This window comes from Oncorhynchus tshawytscha, linkage group LG23, assembly GCF_018296145.1.
Source record: "Oncorhynchus tshawytscha isolate Ot180627B linkage group LG23, Otsh_v2.0, whole genome shotgun sequence".
NCBI classification, from domain to species: Eukaryota; Metazoa; Chordata; class Actinopteri; order Salmoniformes; family Salmonidae; genus Oncorhynchus; species Oncorhynchus tshawytscha.
Window position 1 is genome coordinate 23520029 of NC_056451.1, and position 24919 is coordinate 23544947.

Here is a 24919-nt window from a genome sequence, read left to right on the forward strand (position 1 = left end):
CAATAGTACAGGGAGGGTTATGTTGACATACTATAACGTCCTGGATTTCAACAACTGACTCACAAAATTATATTTATTCATACATTCTTCATTCTTTATACACGTCTCAGTCATCGTGTGCTGAGAAACATTGACTAGAGATTCCAGGTAGTTAATAGATGATGTGTTTATTGTTTCCCTGTTTCCTTAAAGAGTGGGCTGGTTTAAATGATGACATCAACACTACTATGTGAGTTCGGACTTGTGTAAAATGCCTTCCTCTCTTTCCTTGTTCCTTCATGACTGGTACGGCTACTGTAGCCAACCCCGGTGGTTTGTGTATGATATCCCTGTGGTTAACTGGGTCAAAGTCAAGTTCCCTGACCTCTTAGCATAGCTGTGGTAATCAGTGACTAAACTGACTGGAAGTTATCGTCACTGTTATCTCGTTCCCACTCCGCAATAACCTATGAATGATGTTACCATCACCGGGTTAAAGGTTAAAGGGATTGACTTATTGTATGTCGTCCCTTTAGCTAAAGAGCACCATCTTATTTAATACTGGTTGTTGCATTCAGAAGATAACAACATTAAATACAGCATCCTCAATTTTTTTAAAATCTATATCACCAGAGGGCACAGACATGATTCAGCAACTGGCTATGGCCGATGAACCAAAACTAAACAGGTTGCTATGCCAGTCCAGTCTTCATGGTCCTCATAAATATGACTCCAAAGAGTAAAGGTTGACATGTAAAGCAGCAGGTGGAATGGAAATGGGACTAGGTCCGGACCAACACAATACATGTTGCAATTTACCAGCACATTGTAAAAGGGTTGCAATGCTGCATTATTCCTGGCAGTGACCCTTGTTTACACAACATTTGCCTTTTATGGGCTTTGCATGGTATCATCCATAAACCTCTTCCTCCCTCCTCTCTCTCACTCTCCCTCCCTCTGTTTCTCTCTCTCTCTTCTTTAGGATAGCATGAATACATCTTCAGTTATTGAGGGGAACTTAGAACTTCCTCAGCATTTGATGCTAATCATTTCTTAACTACACTTTCAGTAACTGCAGTCTATGGGTTTGATATAAAGGGAACATGCATAGTTGGTCAAGAATGTTGCTTTTGTCTCTTCTCATGAAAAGCCATAAATAGTTGCACAAACTGTTGTTCACTGCTGGAACCCATGATACAATTTGACCTTCTGAAAATAAGAAAATAAAAAACAAAAACAGAACTGAACCAAAAAAATCCACTAATATCCTTGTTTTACATCCTTCATACTGATATACAGTTTGATCCACTGTCTCCAGGTGTGATTCCACAGGTAGAGCACGGTACCGTATGACGGTGTTGCTTATGCTTCCTGTGCCACTGTATTATTGGTTTTAAATATGGAATGAAAGTTAGTTATTTTGCTCCTTACTTGTGGAATAATATCCAGTGCTCTAAAATTGGATGAATTGGTATCTCAGGGGAAATTCAAAAGGCTGATTGAGGACCTTTTTACTGAAGAATGTGTTTGTTTTCTATGATTGTGTTTTGCTTTTCGTTATTTATGTAAATATTGATATGAATATTGATGTGAATATTGGTATGCGTATTGATGCCTCATCTGTCAAATAAATCTTGACACAAAATTATCAAAATGAAGGTTAAATAAATACAAAATATACACTGAATTAAAAAAATGTGTTGAAAATCCCAGAAATGTTCCATATGCACAAAAAGCTTATTTCTCCAAATGTTGTGAACATATTTGTTTACATCCCTGTTAATCAGCATTTCTCCTTTGTCAAGATAATCCATTGACCTGGCAGGTGTGGCATATCAAGAAGCTGATTAAAAAGCATGATCATTAGAGGTGCACCTTGTGCTGGGGACAATAAAAGGCTACTTTAAAAATGTGCAGTTTTGTCACACAACACAATGCCACAGATGCTTAACGTTTTGAGGGAGGCTGCAATTGGAATGCTGACTGCAAGAATGTCCACCAGAGCTGTTGACAGATAATTTAATGTTCATTTATCTACCATAAGCTGCCTCCAGTGTCATTTGATAGAATTTGTCAGTACGTCCAACCGGCCTCACAACCACAGACCACGTGTAACCACGTCAGCCCTGGACCTCCACATCTGCCTTATTCACCTGGGGGATCATCTGATGGCAGGCGATAGTGGGGGATGCTGAGGAGTATTTCTGTCTGTAATGGAGCCCTTTTTTGGGGAAAAGCTCATTCTGATTGGCTGGGCCTGGCTCCCCATTGGGGGATGGGTGGCTGGTGTGTTTTGCTGAATTGAGTTTTTCCAATCTTTATTGAGCTTTGATAGTGCAAAAAATGAATAAACAAATACTGCAATGGTGACAACCTGTCTGAATCAACATATATATGGATACAAATACACACTAATACATTAGCAATTTGTCTCCCTTTAAAAATAGGTAATTAGCCGCTTCCCCTGACTGTTACTGGTCCAACCTCCTATTTCCATTCTGTGAAACCCAATGTCACATGTGATGTACAGTATAACTGTATCTTTGTGTTTCAGAGACAGTTGTGTATTCACGCTTCTAATGAATGTAAAACATATCCAAACTCATGTGAGAGGGAAAGAAAGTAAGAGAAAGAGAGAGAGAGTGTGTGTGTGTGTGTGTGTGTGTGTGTGTGTGTGTGTGTGTGTGTGTGTGTGTGTGTGCCTGTGTACGTTCAACAAGGACTTTCCAGAAGCGTTACATTGTTAAAGGGCAACTCCACCAATTTTCAACCTCATTTTCATTATCTCCTGAACAATACCAGTGTCTACATACGTGAAAACGGCCCATTTCTAAGTTTTGTAGAAAAATATATAAAGTTAAAAAGTTCTACCCAATGACAGCCTCAAACATTGATTTTCAAACAATGTGAAATTTGAGGAGACGTGAGAGCAAGAAAATGACCCTCCCCCTGGCCAGAAACTGTTTGTAGGTTTTGAAAATCCCTGTTTTTTTTGTGTTTTTTTAATTCTCCCAAGTTATGTCACAAAGAAGCATTTTTTAGGACCTTTCATATGTTTTCACATATGTCGATACTGGTTTGGTGCTGGAAATAATAAATATGTGATTGAAAAGTGGCGGAATTGCCCTTTAAAAGAGAGAAGTACTTTAACATTTTCCAGAAATATTACACTGTTAAAAGAGACAAGTGCTTTAACATTCTACATCGACCTCATTCATTACAGTTAATTATTAAAATTGAGAAAATGTTACTAATATATTATTTAGTATAAACCATTTAAACCCCAAATAGTCTGAAATGTACTTTTTCTGTACTACACAGCAATTTGAAAGCAGAACCCCATGTGCTTATTCCCTGCCAAGACAGAAATGTTAACCATGTTACAGCAAATATAATTTATTGGCATAAAAATTCAAATTCTTCCATAAATGTGCAATTATTTCAAAACAAATAGTTGCATTCCTCTTTTTTAAAGGCAGACAAGTCTAAAATCCAGTATGCTTAATAATCATGTGCAGTATGTACAGTAGCAGTCAACAGGTGAAAAAGTACAACTTCAATGACAAGCCCAAATTGACATCATAGGAACCAATGGATTCATTTGAGTACAAAGGAATTACTAAGTGTATTGAGAGTGTTGACCGAGAGGGCCTTTGATGTTGGAGTATAGCATTACCCACGCTGTGCCTTCCCCTGTGTTCTTACATAACTCTATGATTGGTTTGGTAGTAGATCAACTGGAATGTTTGGTTTGGGAGTAGATATGGCACTAAATCATGTACAGTACATTTGACATTAAATAAACCATTCTTAAGCATACAGACACTTCTGTTTTTGCTGCAAAATACATAATGTGTGATGAGATATTTATATGTATTTTTATGTGATGATCATTATAGTGGATTCACGAATAAAAATGCTTGGAACCACAATAAACCAGAATAAATCTGGCAATCATAAAGATTAACAAATGTATCTTAATGTAAATCAAGCCTGCTTTCTAACACATTGTACATTAATTTAATAATTTAAACATACAAATATATTAGGTAGTTGTTGTGTAATTGTTAGATTACTTGTTAATATTGCGGCACGGTCGGAACTAGAAGCACAAACATTTCGCTACACTCACAATAACATCTGCTAACCATGTGTATGTGACCAATAAAACTGGATTTGACTTCATATAAGTTGCTGAAGGAAGTTTGAGGTACAAGCATAATTGTAGAAAATGTCCCAAATAATAAATACAGCTTTATTATTAAGGCTAAATGGGTAGTGTGGTGTTTAAAAACTACCCATGCATGGTTGGGACTACAGTATGTTGTCCTCGAGCCAAAATACAGGTAGTTTTATGATAGATGTGTGTGGTACTGCACCTTGTCAGCGACATAACCATTGTTGGTTTCGTTCATTTCAACTTACAGAAAAGAGCTATTGTTAATAAATAAAACATTTACGCAAACTGCACACAGGGCTATTTCATTTCCCGTAAACGATATCTAACAGCACTTAAGGTATCATGTACAGCGTACATGACCAGGGCAATGGTACACAGATCACCCTGAGAGATGATGTTCCTCTGTGATGCTATTCTGCTAAACCATGGGATGCATGCTAATGCTTTTCCCAATTTGTGGTATAGTACAGTTAGATCTACAGTATGTTTTAGAGCTGAAAAGCGCAGTAAGAGAGACTATATCTTATATCTTCAAATTCTAAATCAAATAGCTAAATGGTCCTTGGTATGACCATCTGAAAACATTCCATCTGTTAGTTTAGTAGAACCCCCCACCCCGCCTGTCACACAGCTTGTGAACCAGTTATGTCTTTCGTATTTCTTTCGGTTGAGTTTCAGGAGACTCAATTGCAACCAAATGACCACATTAGGGCTCATGGCACTTGACAGAAATACATTTGTCATCTCTGAGTAGCCAAGGCAACAGTCTGTTGTAAATACTTGACAAGAAAAGTTGTGTGTGCAAGCTCAATATAATATTATCTTCCTGGTGCAAAGTCCCTCAGCCTTACAGTAAACAGGCCACACATACTGCCCCCTTTATAATGATATGAGGTTATAAACCTGGTTAAATGTCAGACTGTGGATTAGCAAAAACAATGCCAAGATATACAACGTTGGCTACCATGAGCTTGGCTCTGGTGCCGTTTAAACTATTACTGTATATTATCTTATAGTTATTTTATAACTACTATACTGACCCATCTTCTTCTACATTGTGTGATGAGATATTTATATGTGATGATCATTATAGTCTTATACAACGATAGTATCTACTATACTGATCATGATATCTGATAGCCAGACAAGATATGTCACCCAATGTGCAGCTCTTTCTACATGAAATGGCCAAATCAAAATAACAAAAGCAGCTCCGTCACTTATCTGTGCACCTGCATGATGTCAATACCATAAACAAGGGACATATTATACATTGGCATTACATTCATCTGAGTTAAACTAATGTGCTCTCAAAGCTGAGAAAACAGAAATGCATGACATTTAAATGCATGACATGACAGTACATAGTACCTGGTTTCCTTTCCCCCTCCATTAGCAGAATGTGTATATGCTGGGATGACACACAAACAGCAGTTAGAGATGGGACTGTACTTTACAGTACTGTAGGTTTTACAATCATGTCGCAATAATCAACTTGGTCCATACTTACACCTTCAATCAAATCATTGCCTTAGATTACAAGCATTGGTAGGTTAATTAGTATTTTGTGTGTCTGTAGAAGAGTATGGTAAGCAGGAGCAGAGAGGTTTGTTTTCCCAAAATATTTCCAGATCTGGGCACTAGATAAATTAATTTACTATTTGATAGTAGTAGTACACAGTGCAGAAATAGATTTAGACCAAAGGTCATCAAGTTCTCTTTAAGTGTGAATCCGACCATCACCCCTGGTGAGACAAAACCGTAACTCGTCAGTGTAGAGCACTTTTTGCCAGTCCTGTCTGGTCCAGCGACGGTGGGTTTGTGCCCATATGCGACGTTGTTACCGGTGATGTCTGGTGAGGCCTACAGGCCTACAAGCCCTCAGTCCAGCCACTCTCAGCCTATTGCGGACAGACTGAGCAATGATGGAGGGATTGTGCGTTGCTGGTGTAACTTGGGCAGTTGTTGTTGTCATCCTGTACCTGTCCCACAGGTGTGATGTTCGGATGTACCGATCCTGTGCAGGTGTTGTTACACGTGCTCTGCCACTGCGAGGACAATCAGCTGTCCATCCTGTCTCCCTGTAGCGCTGTCTTAGGCGTCTCACAGTACAGACATTGCAATTTATTGCCCTGACCACATCTGCAGTCCTCATGCCTCCTTGCAGCATGCCTAAGGTATGTTCACACAGATGAGCAGGGACCCTGGGCAGCTTTCCTTTGGTGTTTTCAGAGTCAGTTGAAAGGCCTCTTTAGTGTCCTAAGTTTTCACAACTGTGACATTAGCTGTTAGTGTCTTAACGACCGTTCCACAGGTGCATGTTCATTAATTGCTTATGGATTGTTGAACAAGCATGGGAAACCCTTTATAATGAAGATATGTGAAGATATTTGGATTTTTACAAATGATCATTGAAAGACAGGGTCCTGAAAAGGGGACGTTTCTTTTTTTGCTGAGTTTAAATAAGAATGTGTTCTTAACTGACTTGCCTAGTCAAATAAAGGTAAACATTTTTAAAAGTTTGATCAACACGCATAGCTATTGAAAAGCTAACCCAATAAATTGAACTCATAGATACCAATCGTACAGAGCAAGGATATGTTTGTATATTGCTGCCTTTTTGGTAAAAGAGATGTTTCATCTCAACGGCATCACGTCTATGAATAAAGGATTAAATGGATAAAAAATATTTATTTGAGATTCTGTTAAATGAAGAGTTACATGAGGTTGATGAGACAGTGTTATATCAGTACATGGGTGTCTGGTGTGTTTTGCAGGCCCTGAATGGAGAAAGCACTTAAGCTGAATTCTATTTGCATAATTCCGTTTTTCCAATCGATTCAATGAGCTTTGATAGTGCAATAATAAATAAACAAACAAACACTCCGCTATGGTGACAACCTGTATAATGAGTCTCAACATAGATATGGAAAAAAATGCACACACTAACAAAATTAGCATTTTGTCTCCCTTTCAAAATCGTTCATATGCTCTTTCCCCTGAATCTGTCACACATCCAACCTTTTAGTTGCATTCTGTAACACCCAATGTCAAACGTGATGTACCGTATAACTGCATCTTTTGTGCTTCAGAGGCAGATGTGTATTCACTTTACTAATGTATGTAAAACATATCCAAACTCATGCGAGAGAGAAATAAGTAATAGAGAAAGAGTGGACATGTGCCCGTGTATATTCAACGAGGAAGTTCCACTGTTAAAGGGCAATTCCCAGTTGTGGAAAAAGTACTCATTTGTCATACTTGAGTAAAAGTAAAGATAGAAAATGACTCAAGTACCAGTACAGTACTACTTGGGTAAAAGTCTAAAAGTATTTGGTTGTAAATATACGTAATTATCAAAAGCAAAAGTATAGTATTCCTTACATTAAACAAATCAGACGGCACAATTTTCTTGTTTTTTAAATTGATGGACAGCCAGGTGCACACTTCAACACTCAGACACCATTTACAAATAATGCGTTTGTGTTTAGTGAGTCCGCCAGATCAGAGGCAGTAGGGATGACCAGGGATGTTCTCTTGATATGTGTGTGAATTGGAGCATTTTCCTGTCCTGCTAAGCATTCATTCAAAATGTAACGAGTACATTTGGGTGTCAGGGGAAATGTATGGAGTAAAAATTACATCATTTTCTTTAGGAGTGTATTGAAGTAAAAATAAAAGTTGTCAAAAATATAAATACTAAAGTACAGATACTCAAAAAACGACTTAAGTAGTACTTTAAAGTACTTTTACATAAGTACTTAACACAACTGTCAATTCTAACACTTTTCAACATCATTTTACATTTCACATTTTTGTAATTTAGCAGACACTCTTATCCTGAACGTCTTGAGAGCATACATTTTGATATCTTTTCATTTCATTATCTCCAGCACAATACCAGTGTCTACATATGTGAAAACTGCACAATTTTATACTTTTTATAAACAAATATATAAAGTTCTACTCAATGAAATCCTCAAACATTGATTTTCGTGCACTATGAAATTTGCAGTGACGTGGGGAGAAAGAAAATGCCCTCCCTCTGGCTAAAAACTGAATACAAACAAGCAAGATTTCTGGCTCTCACAGACGTGTAAGTTCTTCTTTAAGAGGCTCCTCTGTCCTCCACTCGTTACCTGTATTAATGGCACATGTTTGAACTTGTTATCAGTATAAAAGACACCTGTCCACAACCTCAAACAGTCACACTCCAAACTCCACTATGGCCAAGACCAAAGAGTTGTCAAAGAACACCAGAAACAAAATTGTAGACCTGCACCAGGCTGGGAAGACTGAATCTGCAATAGGTAAGCAGCTTGGTTTGAAGAAATCAACTGTGGGAGCAATTATTAGGAAATGGAAGACATACAAGACCACTGATAATCTCCCTCGATCTGGGGCTCCACGCAAGATCTCACCCCGTGGGGTCAAAATGATCACAAGAACGGTGAGCAAAAATCCCAGAACCACACGGGGGGACCTAGTGAATGACCTGCAGAGAGCTGGGACCAAAGTAACAAAGCCTACCATCAGTAACACACTGCTGCCAGGGACGCAAATCCTGACATGTCCCCCTGCTTAAGCCAGTACATGTCCAGGCCCGTCTGAAGTTTGCTAGAGAGCATTTGAATGATCCAGAAGAAGATTAGGAGAATGTCATATGGTCAGATGAAACCAAAATATAACCTTTTGGGAAAAACTCAACTCGTCGTGTTTGGAGGACAAAGAATGCTAAGTTGCATCCAAAGAACACCATACCTACTGTGAAGCATGGGGGTGGAAACATCATGCTTTGGGGCTGTTGTCCTGCAAAGGGACCAGGACGACTGATCCGTGTAAAGGAAAGAATGAATGGGGCCATGTATCATGAGATTTTGAGTGAAAACCTCCTTCCACCAGCAAGGGCATTGAAAATGAAACGTGGCTGGGTCTTTCAGCATGACAATGATCCCAAACACACCGCCCGGGCAACAAAGGAGTGGCTTCATAAGAAGCATTTCAAGGTCCTGGAGTGGCCTAGCCAGTCTCCAGATCTCACCCCCTTAGAAAATCTTTGGAGATAGTTGAAAGTCTGTGTTGCCAAGCAACAGCCCCAAAACATCACTGCTCCCTAGAGGAGATCTCCATGGAGGAATGGGCCATAATACCAGCAACAGTGCGTGAAAACCTTGTGAAGGCTTACAGAATACGTTTGACCTCTGTCATTGCCAACAAAGGGTATGTAACAAAGTATTGAAATAAACTTTTGTTATTGACCAAATACTTATTTTCCACCATAATTTGCAAATAAATTCATTAAAAATCCTACAATATGATTTTCTGGATTTTTTTTCTCATTTTGTCTGTCATAGTTGAAGTGTACCTATGATGAAAATTACAGGCCTCTCTCATTTTTAAGTGGGAGAACTTGCACAATTGGTGGCTGACTAAATACTTTTTCCCCCCACTGTACGTACTTTCAGTTCATCCCATTTGCAGGTCTAAAATTTTGTTTCTGGTGTCCTTTGACAACTCTTTGGTCTTGGCCATAGTGGAGTTTGGAGTGTGACTGTTTGAGGTTGTGGACAGGTGTCTTTTATACTGATAACAAGTTCAAACATGTGCCATTAATACAGGTAACGAGTGACCAAATACTTATTTTCCACCATAATTTGCAAATAAATTCATTAAAAATCCTACAATGTGATTTTCTGGATTTTTTTTCTCATTTTGTCTGTCATAGTTGAAGTGTACCTATGATGAAAATTCACAGGCCTCTCTCATCTTTTTAAGTGGGAGAACTTGCACAATTGGTGGCTGACTAAATACTTATTTGCCCCACTGTATATCCTACCAACGGGACATTAAAAACTGTGATATCATATGTTTCACTGAGTCATGGCTGAACGATGACTTTAAGAACAAAGAGCTGGCGGGTTTACACTCTATTGGCAAGACAGAACAGCAGCCTCTGGTGAGACACGGGGCGGGGGCCTATGCATATTTGTAAACAATAGCTGGTGCACAATATCTAAGGAAGTCTCAGGGTTTTGCCTGCCTGAGCTAGAGTATCTCATGATAAGCTGTAGACCACACCATCTACCTAGATTGTTTTCATCTGTATTTTTCATAGTTGTCTACATACCATCACAGACTGAGGTTGACACTAAAAACGCACTCAATTAGCTCTATTCCACCATAAGCAAACAGGGAAACGCTCATCCAGAGCATTAAAGTTGCGGACGGCGACTTTTATGCAGGGGAACTATATCAGTTTTACCTCATTTCTATCAGAGTGTTAAATGTGCAACCATATTCCAGCACTTACTGATAAAGCCAGTGACTGATGTGGTGTACTCCTCAATGCCATCGGAAGAATCCCGGAACATATTCCAGTCTGTGCTAACAAAACAGTCCTGTAGTTTAGCATCTGCTTCATCTGACCACTTTTTTATAGATCGAATCCACATCAACAACACACTAGAATGGCCAAACACACCAAGACAGTCGTGAAGAGGGCACGACAAACACATTCCCCCTCAGGAGACTGAAAAGATTTGGCATGGGTCCTCAGATCCTCAAAAGGTTTTACAGCTCCCCCATCGAGAGCATCCTGACAGGTTGCATCACTGCCTGGTATGGCAGTTCCACACAGCAAGCGGTACCAGAGCGCCAAGTCTAAGTCCAAGAGGCTTCTAAACAGCTTCTACCCCCAAGCCATAAGATTCCTGAACAGCTAATCAAATGGCTACCCAGACTATTTGCACTGCCCCCCCCCATGCTGCTGTTATTCTCTGTTATTATCTATGCATAGCCACTTTAATAACTCTATCTTCATGTACATAATTACCTCATATTGACTCTGTACCAGTACCCCATGTATACAGCCAAGCAATTGTTATCTACTGCTGCTCTTTAGCGATTTGTAATTCCTGTCTCTTACTTTTTTAGAGATTTTCTTAAAACCACATTGTTGGTTAAGGGCTTGTAAGTAAGCATTTCACTGTAAGGTCTACTCCTGTTGTGTTCGGCGCATGTGACAAATTCAATTGGATTTGATTTGATTGGTTTTGTGCTAGAGATAATGAATATGAGGTTGAAAAGTGCTGTAATTGCCCTTCAAAAGAGAGAAGTGCTTTAAAATATTCAATGAGGAAATTCCCGAAATATTACACTGCTAAAAGAGAGAAGTGATTTCATATTATACGTGGAGCTCATTCATTACAGTTAATTATTACAATTAAGTATCTGTTACTGAAAGATTCTTTAGTTTAAATAATTTAAACCCCAAATAGTTTGTCTCAGTTGTACTTTTTCTGTACTACACAGCAATTTGAAAGCAGAACCCCATGTGCTTAATCCCTGCCAATCCAAGACAGAAATGTTAGCCATGTTACAGCAAATATAATTTATTGGCATCAAAATGTAAATTCTTCCATAAAATAGCAATTATTTCAAAACAAATAGTTGTATTGTAAACAGACGAGTCTACAATTCATTATGACAATAATCATGTGAAGTATGTACAGTAGCAGTATACAGGTCAGAATGATAAAACTTCAATGACATCATAGGAACCAATGGATTCATATGAGTACAAAGGAATTACTAAGTGTATTGAGAGTGTTGACCGAGAGGGCCTTTGATGTTGGAGTATAGCATTACCCACGCTGTGCCTTCCCCTGTGTTCTTACATAACTCTATGATTGGTTTGGTAGTAGATCAACTGGAATGTTTGGTTTGGGAGTAGATATGGCACTAAATCATGTACAGTACATTTGACATTAAATAAACCATTCTTAAGCATACAGACACTTCTGTTTTTGCTGCAAAATACATAATGACTCAAATATAGGTGGATTCACAAATAACAAAAATGCTTGGAACCACAATAAACCATAAAGATTAACAAATGTATCTTAATGTAAATCAAGCCTGCTTTCTCACACATTGTACATTAATTTAATAATTTAAACATACAAATATAGTAGGTAGTTGTTGTGTAATTGTTAGATTATTTGTTAATATTGCTGCACGGTCGGAACTAGAAGCACAAGTATCTTACTGTAAATCAAGCCTACTTTCTCATATTGTACATTAGTTGAATAATTTAAAATATAGTAATATGTTATTGAAATAGGTTTGAGGTACAAGCATCACTGTAGAAAATGTCCCAAATAATAAATATAGCTTTATTATTAAAGCTAAATGGGTAGTGTGGTGTTTAAAAACTTCTCATGCATGGTTGGGACTACAGTATGTTGTCCTCAAGCCAAAATACAGGTAGTTTTATGATAGATGTGTGTGGTACTGCACTTTGTCACCGACATAACCATTGTTGGTTTCGTTCATTTCAACTTTTAATAAGAAAAATATTATATTTTATTCCCCATCTTGTTATTGGTGTTTTAATAATCAAATAGCCATAGGGAAATTATTGATCCAAATAATTATTGAATGCACACACTGTACACTCAGACAAACAAATCAACAGTGAGAGAGCCATCTATTGCTAATAAACAAAGCAAACAGTATTTATCATGTACACATACTGCACAGAGGGCTATTTCATTTCCCTGTTATGATATCTAACAGTACATAAGGTATCATGTACACCATACATGCAAATGACCAGGGATAAGGTACCCATGTCACCCTGAGAAATGGTGTTCCTCTGTGTTGCTGTTCTAATAAATCATGGGATGCATGCTAATGATTTTCACTATTTGTCGTATAGTACAGTTACTTCAACAGTACTGTATGTATGAGAACTGAAAAGAGCAGTTAGAGAGACTATCTATAATGGCACATTGTGTATGTAGCTGTATTATTTGTGTATATCAATATATTCACTATCCATCACGATCTGATGAGCTATTAGGACATTATCATTACTATTAGTTGAGTATTCATTTTAAAACAGATTAACACCCAATGTAATGATAATAGCTAAGGGGTCAACTGACATTTTTGTTTGTCCAGGGATCTCCAGGCCTAATAAGGGATACATTATTAGAAAACGTTTGACACAGAGAAGGTTGTGGGGCTTCACTGACCATGTCTGAACAGGCCTAGTCACCCTGACTGACCCCAACTGGTCCAGATGATTGACAGGGAGGGGTGGTCAGTTCCTTCGGACGTCTGAGTAGACGGTGGATGCAGCATCAGGGGCAGGCTTATGGGCAGGTTTTTTCACCTGGGTGTACTGGGATTGGTGGGCCTGGTAGGTGGGTTAGGTCGGCTGACCGGGCCGGTTGTTGACTCTGACCGTAGCGTACTCTGTGGAGGAAATACCCAGGTTCCCCAGCTGAACTGACCCACCATCCCTCTTCTGGAATTGTGTGATGTCTGCATAGTTCAGCTCCTAGGAGGAGAGAGGAGAGACATGTCTTAGTTCAGTCCTGACCATGACCTGACAAGGACAAACTCAGGGACCTTTTTGTACTGCATCACATCTAGAGCTATAAGCACCAGAGCAGTGGATAATTACAAACACAGAGTTAGTTCAGTCAACTTTTTTTGGTTATTTCTCGTACAACTTCTTGAGGGCAGGGAACTTGTTACATCCCCTCAAACTGTGTGGTCGTTACTAGCCTTGTATGCCAGGAGTGAAGGTGTGTCACACAGCTAGTGAACCAGTTACCAGACTAGGCCATTATGAGCAGGTTGTCATGTTTCTATTATTATCTTGAAAAAGGTCAGTGTTGATTACGAAGATAGTTCCTCATATCTTTTATATTTCTTTCGGTTGAGTTTTAGAAGAGATTAAATTGCAGCCAAATGGACACATTAGGGCTCATGGCACTTGACAGGCATACATTTGTCATCGCTGAGTAGCCAAGGCAACAGTCTGTTGTAAATACTTGACAAGAAAAGTTGTGTGTGCAAGCTCAATATAATATTCTCTTCCTGGAGCAAATTCCCTCAGCCTTACAGTAATGCAATGCATACTACCCCTGCCTGAAAGTGGGATTATCTCTATGATGTGCGGATATGGATATACAGTGCCTTGCGAAAGTATTCGGCCCCCTTGAACTTTGCGACCTTTTGCCACATTTCAGGCTTCAAACATAAAGATATAAAACTGTATTTTTTTGTGAAGAATCAACAACAAGTGGGACACAATCTTGAAGTGGAACGACATTTATTGGATATTTCAAACTTTTTTAACAAATCAAAAACTGAAAAATTGGGCGTGCAAAATGTGGCAAAAGGTCGCAAAGTTCAAGGAGGCCGAATACTTTCGCAAGGCACTGTATACACATGGTTAAATGTCAGACTGTGGCTTAGCAGGAACAATGCCAGGAGATATACTGTAGCAGACCAGGAGCTTGGCTCTGGTGCCATTTAAGCTATTACTGTATATTATCTTATTGTTATTTTATAACTACTATACTGACCCATCTTCTTCTACATTGTGTGATGAGATATTTATATGTGATGATCATTATAGTCTTATAAAACAATAGAATCTACTATTCTGATCATGATATCTGATAGCCAGACAAGATATGATATCGTACATGTCGCCCAGAGTGCAGCTCTTTCTACACAAAATGGCAGTATCAAAGGCAGGTCAGTTAATTATCTGTGCACCTGAATGATGTCAATACTGTAAATAAAGGAAATAAACTCAGAAAAAAAAAGAAACGTCCTCTCACTGTCAACTGCGTTTATTTTCCACAGACATGTGACTAACAGAAATGGAATAATTAGTCCTGAACAAAAGGGGGGGGGGGGTCAAAATCAAAAGTAAGTCAGTATCAGGTGTGGCCAACAGCTGCATTAACTACTGCAGTGCATCTCCTCCTCATTGCCAGTTCTTGCTGTGAGATGTTACCTCACTCTTCCACCAAATCACCTGTAAGTTACCGGACATTTCTGGGGAATGGCCCTAGCCCTCACCCTCCGATCTAACAGATCCCAGACATGCCTAATGGGATTGAGATCCGGGATCTTCGCAGGCCATGGCCTTGCAGGAAATCATGCACAGAACGAGCAGTATGGCTGGTGGCATTCTCATGCTGGAGGGCCATGTCAGGATGAGCCTGCAGGAAGGGTACCACATGAGGGAGGAGGATGTCTTCCCTGTAACGGACAGTGTTGAGATAGCCTGCAATGACAAGAAGCTCAGTCCGATGATGCTCTGACACACTGCCCCAGACCATGACGGACCCTCCACCTCCAAACCGATCCCGCTCCAGAGTACAGGCCTCGGTGTAACGCTCATTACATCGAAGATAAACATGAATCCGACAATCACCCCTGGTGAGACAAAACCGTGACTCGTCAGTGAAGAGCAGTTTTTGCCAGGCCTGTCTGGTCGAGCGACAGTGGGTTTGTGGCCATAGACTACGTTGTTTCCGGTGATGTCTGGTGAGGACATGCCTTACAACAGGCCTACAAGCCCTCAGTCTAGCCTCTCTCAGCCAATTGCAGACAGTCTGAGCACTGATGGAGGGATTGTGCGTTCCTGGTGTAACTCAGGCAGTTGTTGCCATCCTGTACCTGTCCCGCAGGTGTGATGTTCGGATGTACCAATCCTGTGTAGGTGTTGTTACACGTGGTCTGCCACTGCGAGGACGATCAGCTGTCCATCCTGTCTCCCTGTAGCGCTGTCTTAGGCGTCTCACAGTACAGACATTGAAATGTATTGCCCTGGCCACATCTGCAGTCCTCATGCCTCCTTGCAGCATGCCTAAGGCATGTTCATGCAGATGAGCAGGGACCCTGGGCATCTTTCCTTTTGTGTTTTTCAGAGTCAGTTGAAAGGCCTCTTTAGTGTCCTAAGTTTTCATAACTGTGACCTTAATTGCCTAACGTCTGTACACTGTTAGTGTCTTAACGACCATTCCACAGGTGCATGTTCATTAATTGATTATGGTTCGTTGAACAAGCATTGGAAACCGTATTTAAACCCTTTACAATGAAGATATGTGAAGTTATTTGGATTTTCACTAATTATCTTTGAAAGACAGGGTCCTGAAAAAGGGCTGTTTCTTTTTTAGCTGAGTTTATTATACATTGGCATGACATTCATGTGAGTTAAACAAATACCCTATCAAAGCTATGAAAACAGAAAACAATGACAGTTAAATGCATGACATGACAATGCACAGTACCTGGTTTCCTCCTTTCCCCCCTCCATTAGTAGAGCTTTCACCTGCTGGGATGACACACAAATAGCACTTAGAAATGGGATTGCACTTTACAGTAGAGTAGGTTTCACAATCATGAAGCACTAATCAACATTGACTGCTAATACTCACACCTTCAATCAAAGCATTGCCTTAGATTACAGGCATGATGGTTAGTTCGTTTTTGTGTCTGTAGAAGATTATGATAATCAGGAGCAGAGATAGGTTTGTTTTCCCAAACAGACAGGGGAAGTTAAGTATTTACACAGCTGGGAACTAGAGAGATGGAGATCAGTTGACTATTAGACAAAGTAGAAATATATGTATACCAAAAGTTCATCAAATTGCCTTTTCTGGAAACAGAAATGTTTGATTCATTTACAAAATGGATGCCTGTGATAGCAAACACACACACACAACTTATACTTACTGTTGCCAACTGTCCTTCCACTGGAAGTTATTTTCTTGAAGTAGCTAATTGAAAATAAGTAGCAGTCAGTATCTTTGGGAAATTACTATTGTTATGTTCAGGTACACATATAATTTAGATAATGCAAATGAATGACATTGAACCACCAACAAATAATTTGTTCATAACCTTGACAACTCCAGCCCTGACATCCAACTACAGGAAGGATTAATAATATCCTGTTATGAGAATATAACCTTCACCTTTACTGTAAATCATACTACACCTCTCTTCTATTCACAGGCCGGAGCAATTCTTAGGTTGTTATCAGTCTATAGTTACCTTTTAGAAATTGTCAAATGCTTTCCTGCAATTGACCTTTCACAGCTCCAATGCCACATTGTTTACGTCTATTTATTTTGAACCCCTCTCATATTACAGTATAACCAACTACTCCTCAATTCATATCTGATTACAGAAATGTGTGTTTGCTTACATGAAAAGCCATTCCTTGCAAGAAAATCCCTGAGCCAATGTATGATAAGACCAAGCCTCTACAAGCCCTGTACTATAATAAACGGTTTCGAGAGAAGTGGTGACAATCAAGGAAGTTGACAAATGAAAACTCAACTAAACAGGGAAATCTCTCTCATGAGTCTCATCATGAGCAAACACCTATTATACTTTCAGCCATGGGTCAGTGAGACACACATTAAGCAAACCTAAAGGGTCAAGGTTCAGCTAACTAGTTGGCTGTCTGACTAACTATTTCAAGCATAGAGCTTAAAAGCTAAACCAATATGAAACACCATACAGAGCAAGGATATGTGGGACAAAAAACTGCTTAGAATAAAATGTAGCTGTTACTTACCCCTTTTTCATAGCTGCCACCACACCTATCACTGTCACTGCAACCACAGCTACTGCACCCAAACTACCACCAACGATGGCACCAACATTTGGTCCACCTTGTGTTGATCCCTTCACTGCAAAGAACAGGGACAGAACCATACAGCGATGAGATTGAGCATATACAGTACACTTTGAATAAGCCATGTTGCCATCTCATCGGTTTAGGAGATCATTTCAAAGCAACAAACTACATGAAGTTTAATTGTGCAAGATCTCCCACTTAAAAAGATGAGAGAAGCCTGTAATTTTCATCATAGGAACACTTCAACTATGACAGACAAAATGAAAAAAAAAATCCAGAAAATCACATTGTAGGATTTTTTATGAATTTATTTGCAAATTATGGTGGAAAATAAGTATTTGGTCACCTACAAACAAGCAAGATTTCTGGCTCTCACAGACCTGTAACTTCTTCTTTAAGAGGCTCTTCTGTCCTCCACTCATTACCTGTATTAATGGCACCTGTTTGAACTTGTTATCAGTATAAAAGACACCTGTCCACAACCTCAAACAGTCACACTCCAAACTCCACTATGGCCAAGACCAAAGAGCTGTCAAAGGACACCAGAAACAACATTTTGACCTGCACCAGGCTGGGAAGACTGAATCTGCAATAGGTAAGCAGCTTGGTTTGAAGAAATCAACTGTGGGAGCAATTATTAGGAAATGGAAGACATACAAGACCACTGATAATCTCCCACTGATAATCTCGATCTGGGGCTCCACGCAAGATCTCACCCCGTGGGGTCAAAATGATCTGATCCATGTAAAGGAAAGAATGAATGGGGCCATGTATCGTGAGATTTTGAGTGAAAACCTCCTTCCATCAGCAAGGGCATTGAAGATGAAACGTGGCTGGGTCTTTCAGCATGACAATGATCCCAAACACACCGCCCGGGCAACGAAGGAGTGGCTTCGTAAGAAGCATTTCAAGGTCCTGGAGTGGCCTAGCCAGTCTCCAGATCTCAAAGCCATAGAAAATCTTTGGAGGGAGTTGAAAGTCCATGTTGCCCAGCAACAGCCCCAAACATCACTGCTCTAGAGGAGATCTGCATGGAGGAATGGGCCAAAATACCAGCAACAGTGTGTGAAAACCTTGTGAAGACTTACAGAAAACATTTGACCTCTGTCATTGCCAACAAAGGGTATTTAACAAAGTATTGAGATAAACTTTTGTTATTGACCAAATACTTATTTTCCACCATAATTTGCAAATAAATTCATTAAAAATCCTACAATGTGATTTTCTGGATTTTTTTCCCTCATTTTGTCTGTCATAGTTGAAGTGTACCTATGATGAAAATTACAGGCCTCTCTCATCTATTTAAGAACTTGCACAAAGAACTTGCACAATTGGTGGCTGACTAAATACTTTTTTGCCCCACTGCATAGGTTGTGTCATACTCACAATTAACAGTGAGATTGTAAGATGCATTCTCATTGCTGAGAAGGTTGGCGAGATGACACAGGAATATTCCAGAATCTGTTAAATTCAAAGGACTGATAGAAACTGTCTTATTATCCTCAGAGAAGATGATTCTTTCACTAGGAGACAGAGGCTGACCATCCTTCATCCAGTCTCTGTTGCTGATGGAGCCAGAAGCATCACAGGTTAAGGTGACAGAACCCCCTTCGATGATTGGAGGGTTTGGGGAAATTGTGAGTTTAGCACTAGATATTCTTTCTGTGAAAAGGAGTACAGAAATGGTTACTTGAATGAGAAAGGCTACAATAATGTAGTTTATACATTACCCTTGTTTTACTAATAGTGAACAACTCTACAAAAAGCCTGTTTTAGTCTTACATTCCGTACATACAGTACCAGTCAAAAGTTTGGCCACATCTACTCATTTAAAGGTTTTTCATTATTTTGACTATTTTCTACGTTGTAAAAAGTTGATAAATCAAAACTATGAAATTACCCATATGGAATTCACGTAGTAACCAAAAGTGTACTTTAAGACATTTAAGTCAGTAAATGAGGAACATTTCAAGAACTTTGAATGTTTCTTCAAGTGCAGTTGCAAAAACCATCAAGTGCTTTGAGGAAACTGGCTCTCATGAGGACCGCCACAAGAAAGGAAGACCCAGAGTTACCTCTGCTGCAGAGGATAAGTTCATTAGAGTTAACTGCACCTCAGATTGCAGCCAAAATAAATGCTTCAGAGTTCAAGTAACAGACACATCTCAACATCAACTGTGTGAGTCAGGCTTTCATGGTCGAATTCCTGCAAAGAAACCACTACTAAAGGATACCAATAAGGAGAAAAGACTTGCATGGGCCAAGAAACATGAGCAAAGGACATTAGACCTGTGGAAATCTGTACTTTGGTCTGTTGAGTCCAAATCTGTGATTTTTGGTTCCAACCGCCGTGTCTTTATGAGACGCAGAGTATAGGTGAACAGATTATCTCCGCATGTGTGGTTCCCACCGTGAAGCATGGAGGAGGAGGTGTGATGGTGTGGGTTGCTTTACTGGTGACACTGTCTGTGATTTATTTAGAATTCAAGGCACACTTAACCAGCATGGCTACAACAGCATTCTACAGCGAACCGCCATCCCATCTGGTTTGCGCTTAGTGGGACTATAATTTGTTTTTCTTTACAGGACAATGACCCAAAACACACCTCCAGGCTGTGTAAGGGATATTTGACCAAGGAGAGTGATGGAGTGCTGCATAATGTGACCTGGCCTCCACAATCACTCGACCTGAACCCGTTTGAGATGGGTTGCAATGAGTTGGACAGCAGAGTGAAGGAAAAGCAGCCAACAAGTGCTCAGCATATGTGGGAACTGCTTCAAGACTGTTGGAAAAACATTCCTCATGAAGCTGGTTGAGAGAATGCCAAGAGTGTGCAAAGCTGTCATCAAGGCAAAGGGCATACTTTGAATAATCTCAAATATAAATGTTTTTTGGTTACTACATGATTCCATATGTGTTATTTCATAGTGTTGATTTCTTCACTATTATTATACAATGTAAAAAAAACAGTAAAAATAAAGAAAATCCTTGAATGAGTAGGTGTTCTAAAACTTTTCACTGGTACTTATTTTATTTTATTCAACCTTTATTTAACCCGGCAAGTCAGTTATGCTTTGACTGTTTCGTGTAAGTACATGTTTCAATATAGATGGCCAATACTCTCAATGTGAATTCTATCACATCCTTTCTTTAGTGCATGGCCGTCAAATTATCAGCTTTCATTCCCTCACAATGCCTGATTCACGCAATCGACAGAACACTAATTATTGAGACAACCACAGCAAACTGAAAAACAACTAAATAAACATTGCACATTAGTAAGCACAAAACTCACATTGATGTAACAAAGACCAAATATCAGCTGTGACTTTCCTGTACCAATGAAACCATCAAAGTCAGTCTTTGTTTTCTCCAATAACTGTCTATTCCTCTTTCCCACTTACCTAGCCATGAAACAAAATCCCTTTTGTTGTTTACAGTCATTGGAGTTCTCTGGGGTTCCCCAAAAAATGACACACAGCTCTCGCATTGACACATGCATTGGAGCACACTGGCACACAAGGCTAACTTTGCAAAGTGAGATCGTGGCCAGGACTGGTGAGTTTTTGGGCACACACTGAATACCCAGCTGTTATTACAACTGGAAATATTTTTCAAAAGATGCATGGTTGAGTGTGGGAAATCTCAGAGCTATTTAAAATGTCAATTGTTGAAGTCTGAAACATTCAGTTCTGGACAGAACCGCTGACACTACCCCACAGAACTACAAACACCGGTAAATACTACAATGTGGATTTTGTGTCACAGCTACCACTTACCCAGCACAGTGATGTCAGAGGGCTCAGATGTCTGGTACCTCAGGGTTCTGGTATTATGGGCCCAGCAGCTGTACCTACCACTCTGACTGGCCTGGATGTTCTCTAGCCTGAGTACTGGTCCCTGATTGGACAGCAGTTCTCCATTCAGAGCCCACCGAAACTGGGCAGGAGGACTGGACTCAGCTGAGCAGGACAGAGTGAGGTCTGACCCTGATCCATACAGTACATCTAGAGGGGTCACCTTCAATGTTATGTTTTCTGGACCATCTGTAATAAATGGTCCATGTCAAACACCTTTGCTAAAAAATAAGGATGGCCAAAAGTAATCTACAGTTCTAATACTGTAGACCACATTCATCAATGTCATGAATGTAAAAGTGGATCTATCTAGATCAAGCGTCCTATCGCCAAAGGCACACCACAACTGTCTACAAATGTTTATGGTAGTGGAAGATGTTAGAATAGGATGAAGGGAAGTTGCATACTAAACAGGAATGTTTTTTTCTATACCAGAACAAGGGGAGTTATTTTCAAGATTTGATGTCTTGTTATTTTTCAGTTGAATTGCCACTATGGGAAGCAAACTCAAGAAATTACAAGATGAAGTACACAGGTAAACAATGTTTACACATACTGTATCTCTTTCCACATGCAGTTCACTTAGAAGGGTAAGACATGCAGGTTAGAGACTCACAGCTGATGGTGAGGGTTATACTCTCATTGTCACTGTTGATGGGGTTGGAGACAATACACCAGAACGGCCCCTGGTCATACCGGGTCACTCTGACTATGGTGAGAGTGCTGTTTCCATCATCAAGCTGAACTCCATCACTGGCTGTGAACTCTGAGCTGCCATTCAGCCAGCGGTAAGAGGGGGAGGAGCCAGAGGAGGAGCAGGACAGACTGACAGAGCTGTTGAACTCCACTAAGTCTATGTTGTTGGCAGTTATTGTCATCTTGGAGACTGGCGCTGTGGGTTAAAAACACAATAACAACTTCCTATTGGCTTAGAAAACAATCTGATCCAAAGCCAGAGTGTTTGGCCAGATTTTTTACCGATTGTTCATTTGAATGGAGCACTTGGATCTGTTCCATCCAGAAGAGCTCAACAGTATTGACCAATTGTAACTTGAACCAGCAAATTGCCAGTAACTGTTTTAGACATAAAACAGCAATAATGCACCTACAATAACTTGCTCACAAGCTAAAAATCACAAATCACAAACTGATTCCCAAGATAGTCTGACTATGCCTTTTGGGTAGTGGCGGTTTGATGCAGGAGCACCCCCTGCTAAAAGCACAGCATTAGTCAAGCACTGCATTTCGTGTTTTTGAGAAAGAACATAATTACTGTATAATATGATCCTTATGACATTACGATTGCAATGTGCGACCTGGAACGCACGAACAGTGTGTTTGTCAGGGATAATTTTATAAAATGAGTTGGATTGGAGAGTTTCTAAGGTGCTTTAGACACGTTTCCAGAATTAAATGGGGCCCTAAGGTTATACTTAAACACAAAACTATCAAATACCTAAGTAAGTAAAATACATATCCAAAATATGTCTGGAGTATGTAAATGGAGAAATCATATAAAGCTGTATTTTGAGTGGAATGCAACCAAATACAGGTGAGTGAAAATCTCTGGATTTCCTTGGAAGACTTGCTTCTTCTGGATTTGAACAATTATATATTTACTGAAAAAAAAGTACATAGGGAGGAAAAATGTACTGTATTTCAAAATCTTTCCTAAAGGATGGTGTGTCAGTATTATGGTACAGTACAGGTGACACATTTTGGAAAATCCAGCCTTCCTTGTAAAGATAATATAAGGCTTACTGTAATTAGAATTCAAGGTATAGTGTGTGAAGTGTACCGCTGATGTAAAACCAAATTGGTGTTGTCAGACAATGACTGCAGCAACACAAAGTACTCACCATACACCCTCAATGTAGCAGTCCCTTCATTTGGTTGTCCAACTGCAAATATATTGACTACATATTCTCCCGTGTCACTCAGGACTAGATTCCTGAGTTCCAGAGATCCAGTAGTAGAGTTCAAAGTGATTCTTCCTACATATCCAGTACCTATATCGTCAGCCTCGCCGCCACCACTGGTTATTACATTAGTACCATTAGCTGTCCAGGCTACTACCCTAAATGGTGCGCTTGGTGGATTCACGATTGTGAATGTCACATTGTGTGTAACCTCCCCGACCATGGAATCTGCTGGTAACAAACCTTTTCCATAACACAACCCTGGAGAGACAAGCATAGGTTTGAGTAACAATTATTTCCTGAATTATCCACTATTTCAACTCTATGGCATACCAACTCAAGTAGTAGTCCATGCGTTTGTATTGTTTTGTAGGTTGATAAAACAATTACACTATACATATCTTAAATTCCAACATTCAGTATGTAAATGTAAATAAAAACGACTAATTAAAATATTTTAAATGAATGTAAGCAGCACATTACTCAATACTGTGTATACATTTCACAGAACAAATGTGCCATCTACAAAAATCTATTAATTATATTGGTCTTACCTACAACATGAAAACATAGTGAAAGGTAAAAGTTAAAGGGTCGAGAATCCATTCGAACCACTAGACAGATGCATGCATAGTAGCTACTGTGTACGCTTTAGTTTGGTGAACACACCCAGTTGAAAAACTCTTCTTTTTGCCCTGGAAGCCACCTCCCAGACAATCCAGCCTCAGAGGCTGCACAATAAAACTCCACCCTCTTGCTCCTACCAATGAAATTAAACCTACTCCAGAAAGGAAATTGCAGCTGCTCGGTTCAGCACATACACAGAGTGTACAAAACGTTAGGAACACCTTCATAATATTGAGTTGCAATTCATCGGGGCTGTACACAGAGGGACACTTGACTGGCGAGAAAAGTAAATGTTTGTGAATTGCCCCAGATCTAATCAACCTAGCAACACATACAGTATTATAGACGAGATAAGGAGAGAGAAGATGCCCACTACAGGTTCACAATGGTGGATATAGGTGCATACGGCCAAGAGAGCTATGACAGAGTGTTTCAAAATAGTTATTTTGGGTCCAAACTGCTGAAAAAGACCCTTGATTTATCACTGCCTGCTGTCCTGACAGGTACCACAGCAGCAAGTCCTCATGTTTTAATGGGAGATGCAGCTTTCCCTCTACATGATAGCCTCATGCGCCCTTATCCAGGTAGACTATATACACAAAAGTATGTAGACACCCTTCAAATGAATGATTTTGCTATTTCAGCCACACCCGTAGCTGACAAGTGTATAAAATTGAGCACACCGCCATGCAATCTCCATAGACAAACATAGAGAGGCCTTACTGAAAAGCTCAGTGACTTTCAACGTGGCACTGCCATAGGATGCCACCTTTCCAACAAGTAAATCCGTCAAATGTTTTGCCCTGCTTGAGCTGCCCTGGACAACTGTAAGTCCTGTTACTGTGAAGCTGAACCGTGTAGGAGCAACAAATGCATAGTACCAACTGTAAACTT

At 39.7% G+C, this 24919-nt stretch overlaps 1 protein-coding gene across 7 annotated transcripts; it reads right to left on the reverse strand.

Moving 5' to 3' along the window:
* Positions 1–4312: 4312 nt before the first annotated feature.
* Positions 4313–24094, reverse strand: LOC112235055 (carcinoembryonic antigen-related cell adhesion molecule 5). Of its 7 annotated transcripts, XR_002950994.2 has the most exons (10): positions 23953–24092; positions 23339–23659; positions 22096–22371; positions 21402–21668; positions 19008–19283; positions 17559–17673; positions 16709–16752; positions 16264–16307; positions 12458–13505; positions 4313–4358 (listed from the first exon to the last, which is right to left on the reverse strand). XR_002950994.2 is itself a non-coding variant. In XM_024403444.2 (9 exons), the coding sequence occupies exons 1-9, from the start codon at positions 24002–24004 to the stop codon at positions 13374–13376; spliced, it is 1524 nt and encodes a 507-aa protein (XP_024259212.1). In that variant the 5' UTR covers positions 24005–24093; the 3' UTR covers positions 11531–13373. The 7 variants fall into 7 exon arrangements, 4 of the variants coding, with proteins under 4 accessions (XP_024259212.1, XP_024259213.1, XP_024259211.1 ...); XM_024403444.2 differs by lacking the exon at positions 4313–4358 and having other exon boundaries at positions 11531–13505; positions 16264–16304; positions 23953–24093; XM_024403445.2 differs by lacking the exon at positions 4313–4358 and having other exon boundaries at positions 11531–13505; positions 21480–21668.
* Positions 24095–24919: the final 825 nt, after the last annotated feature.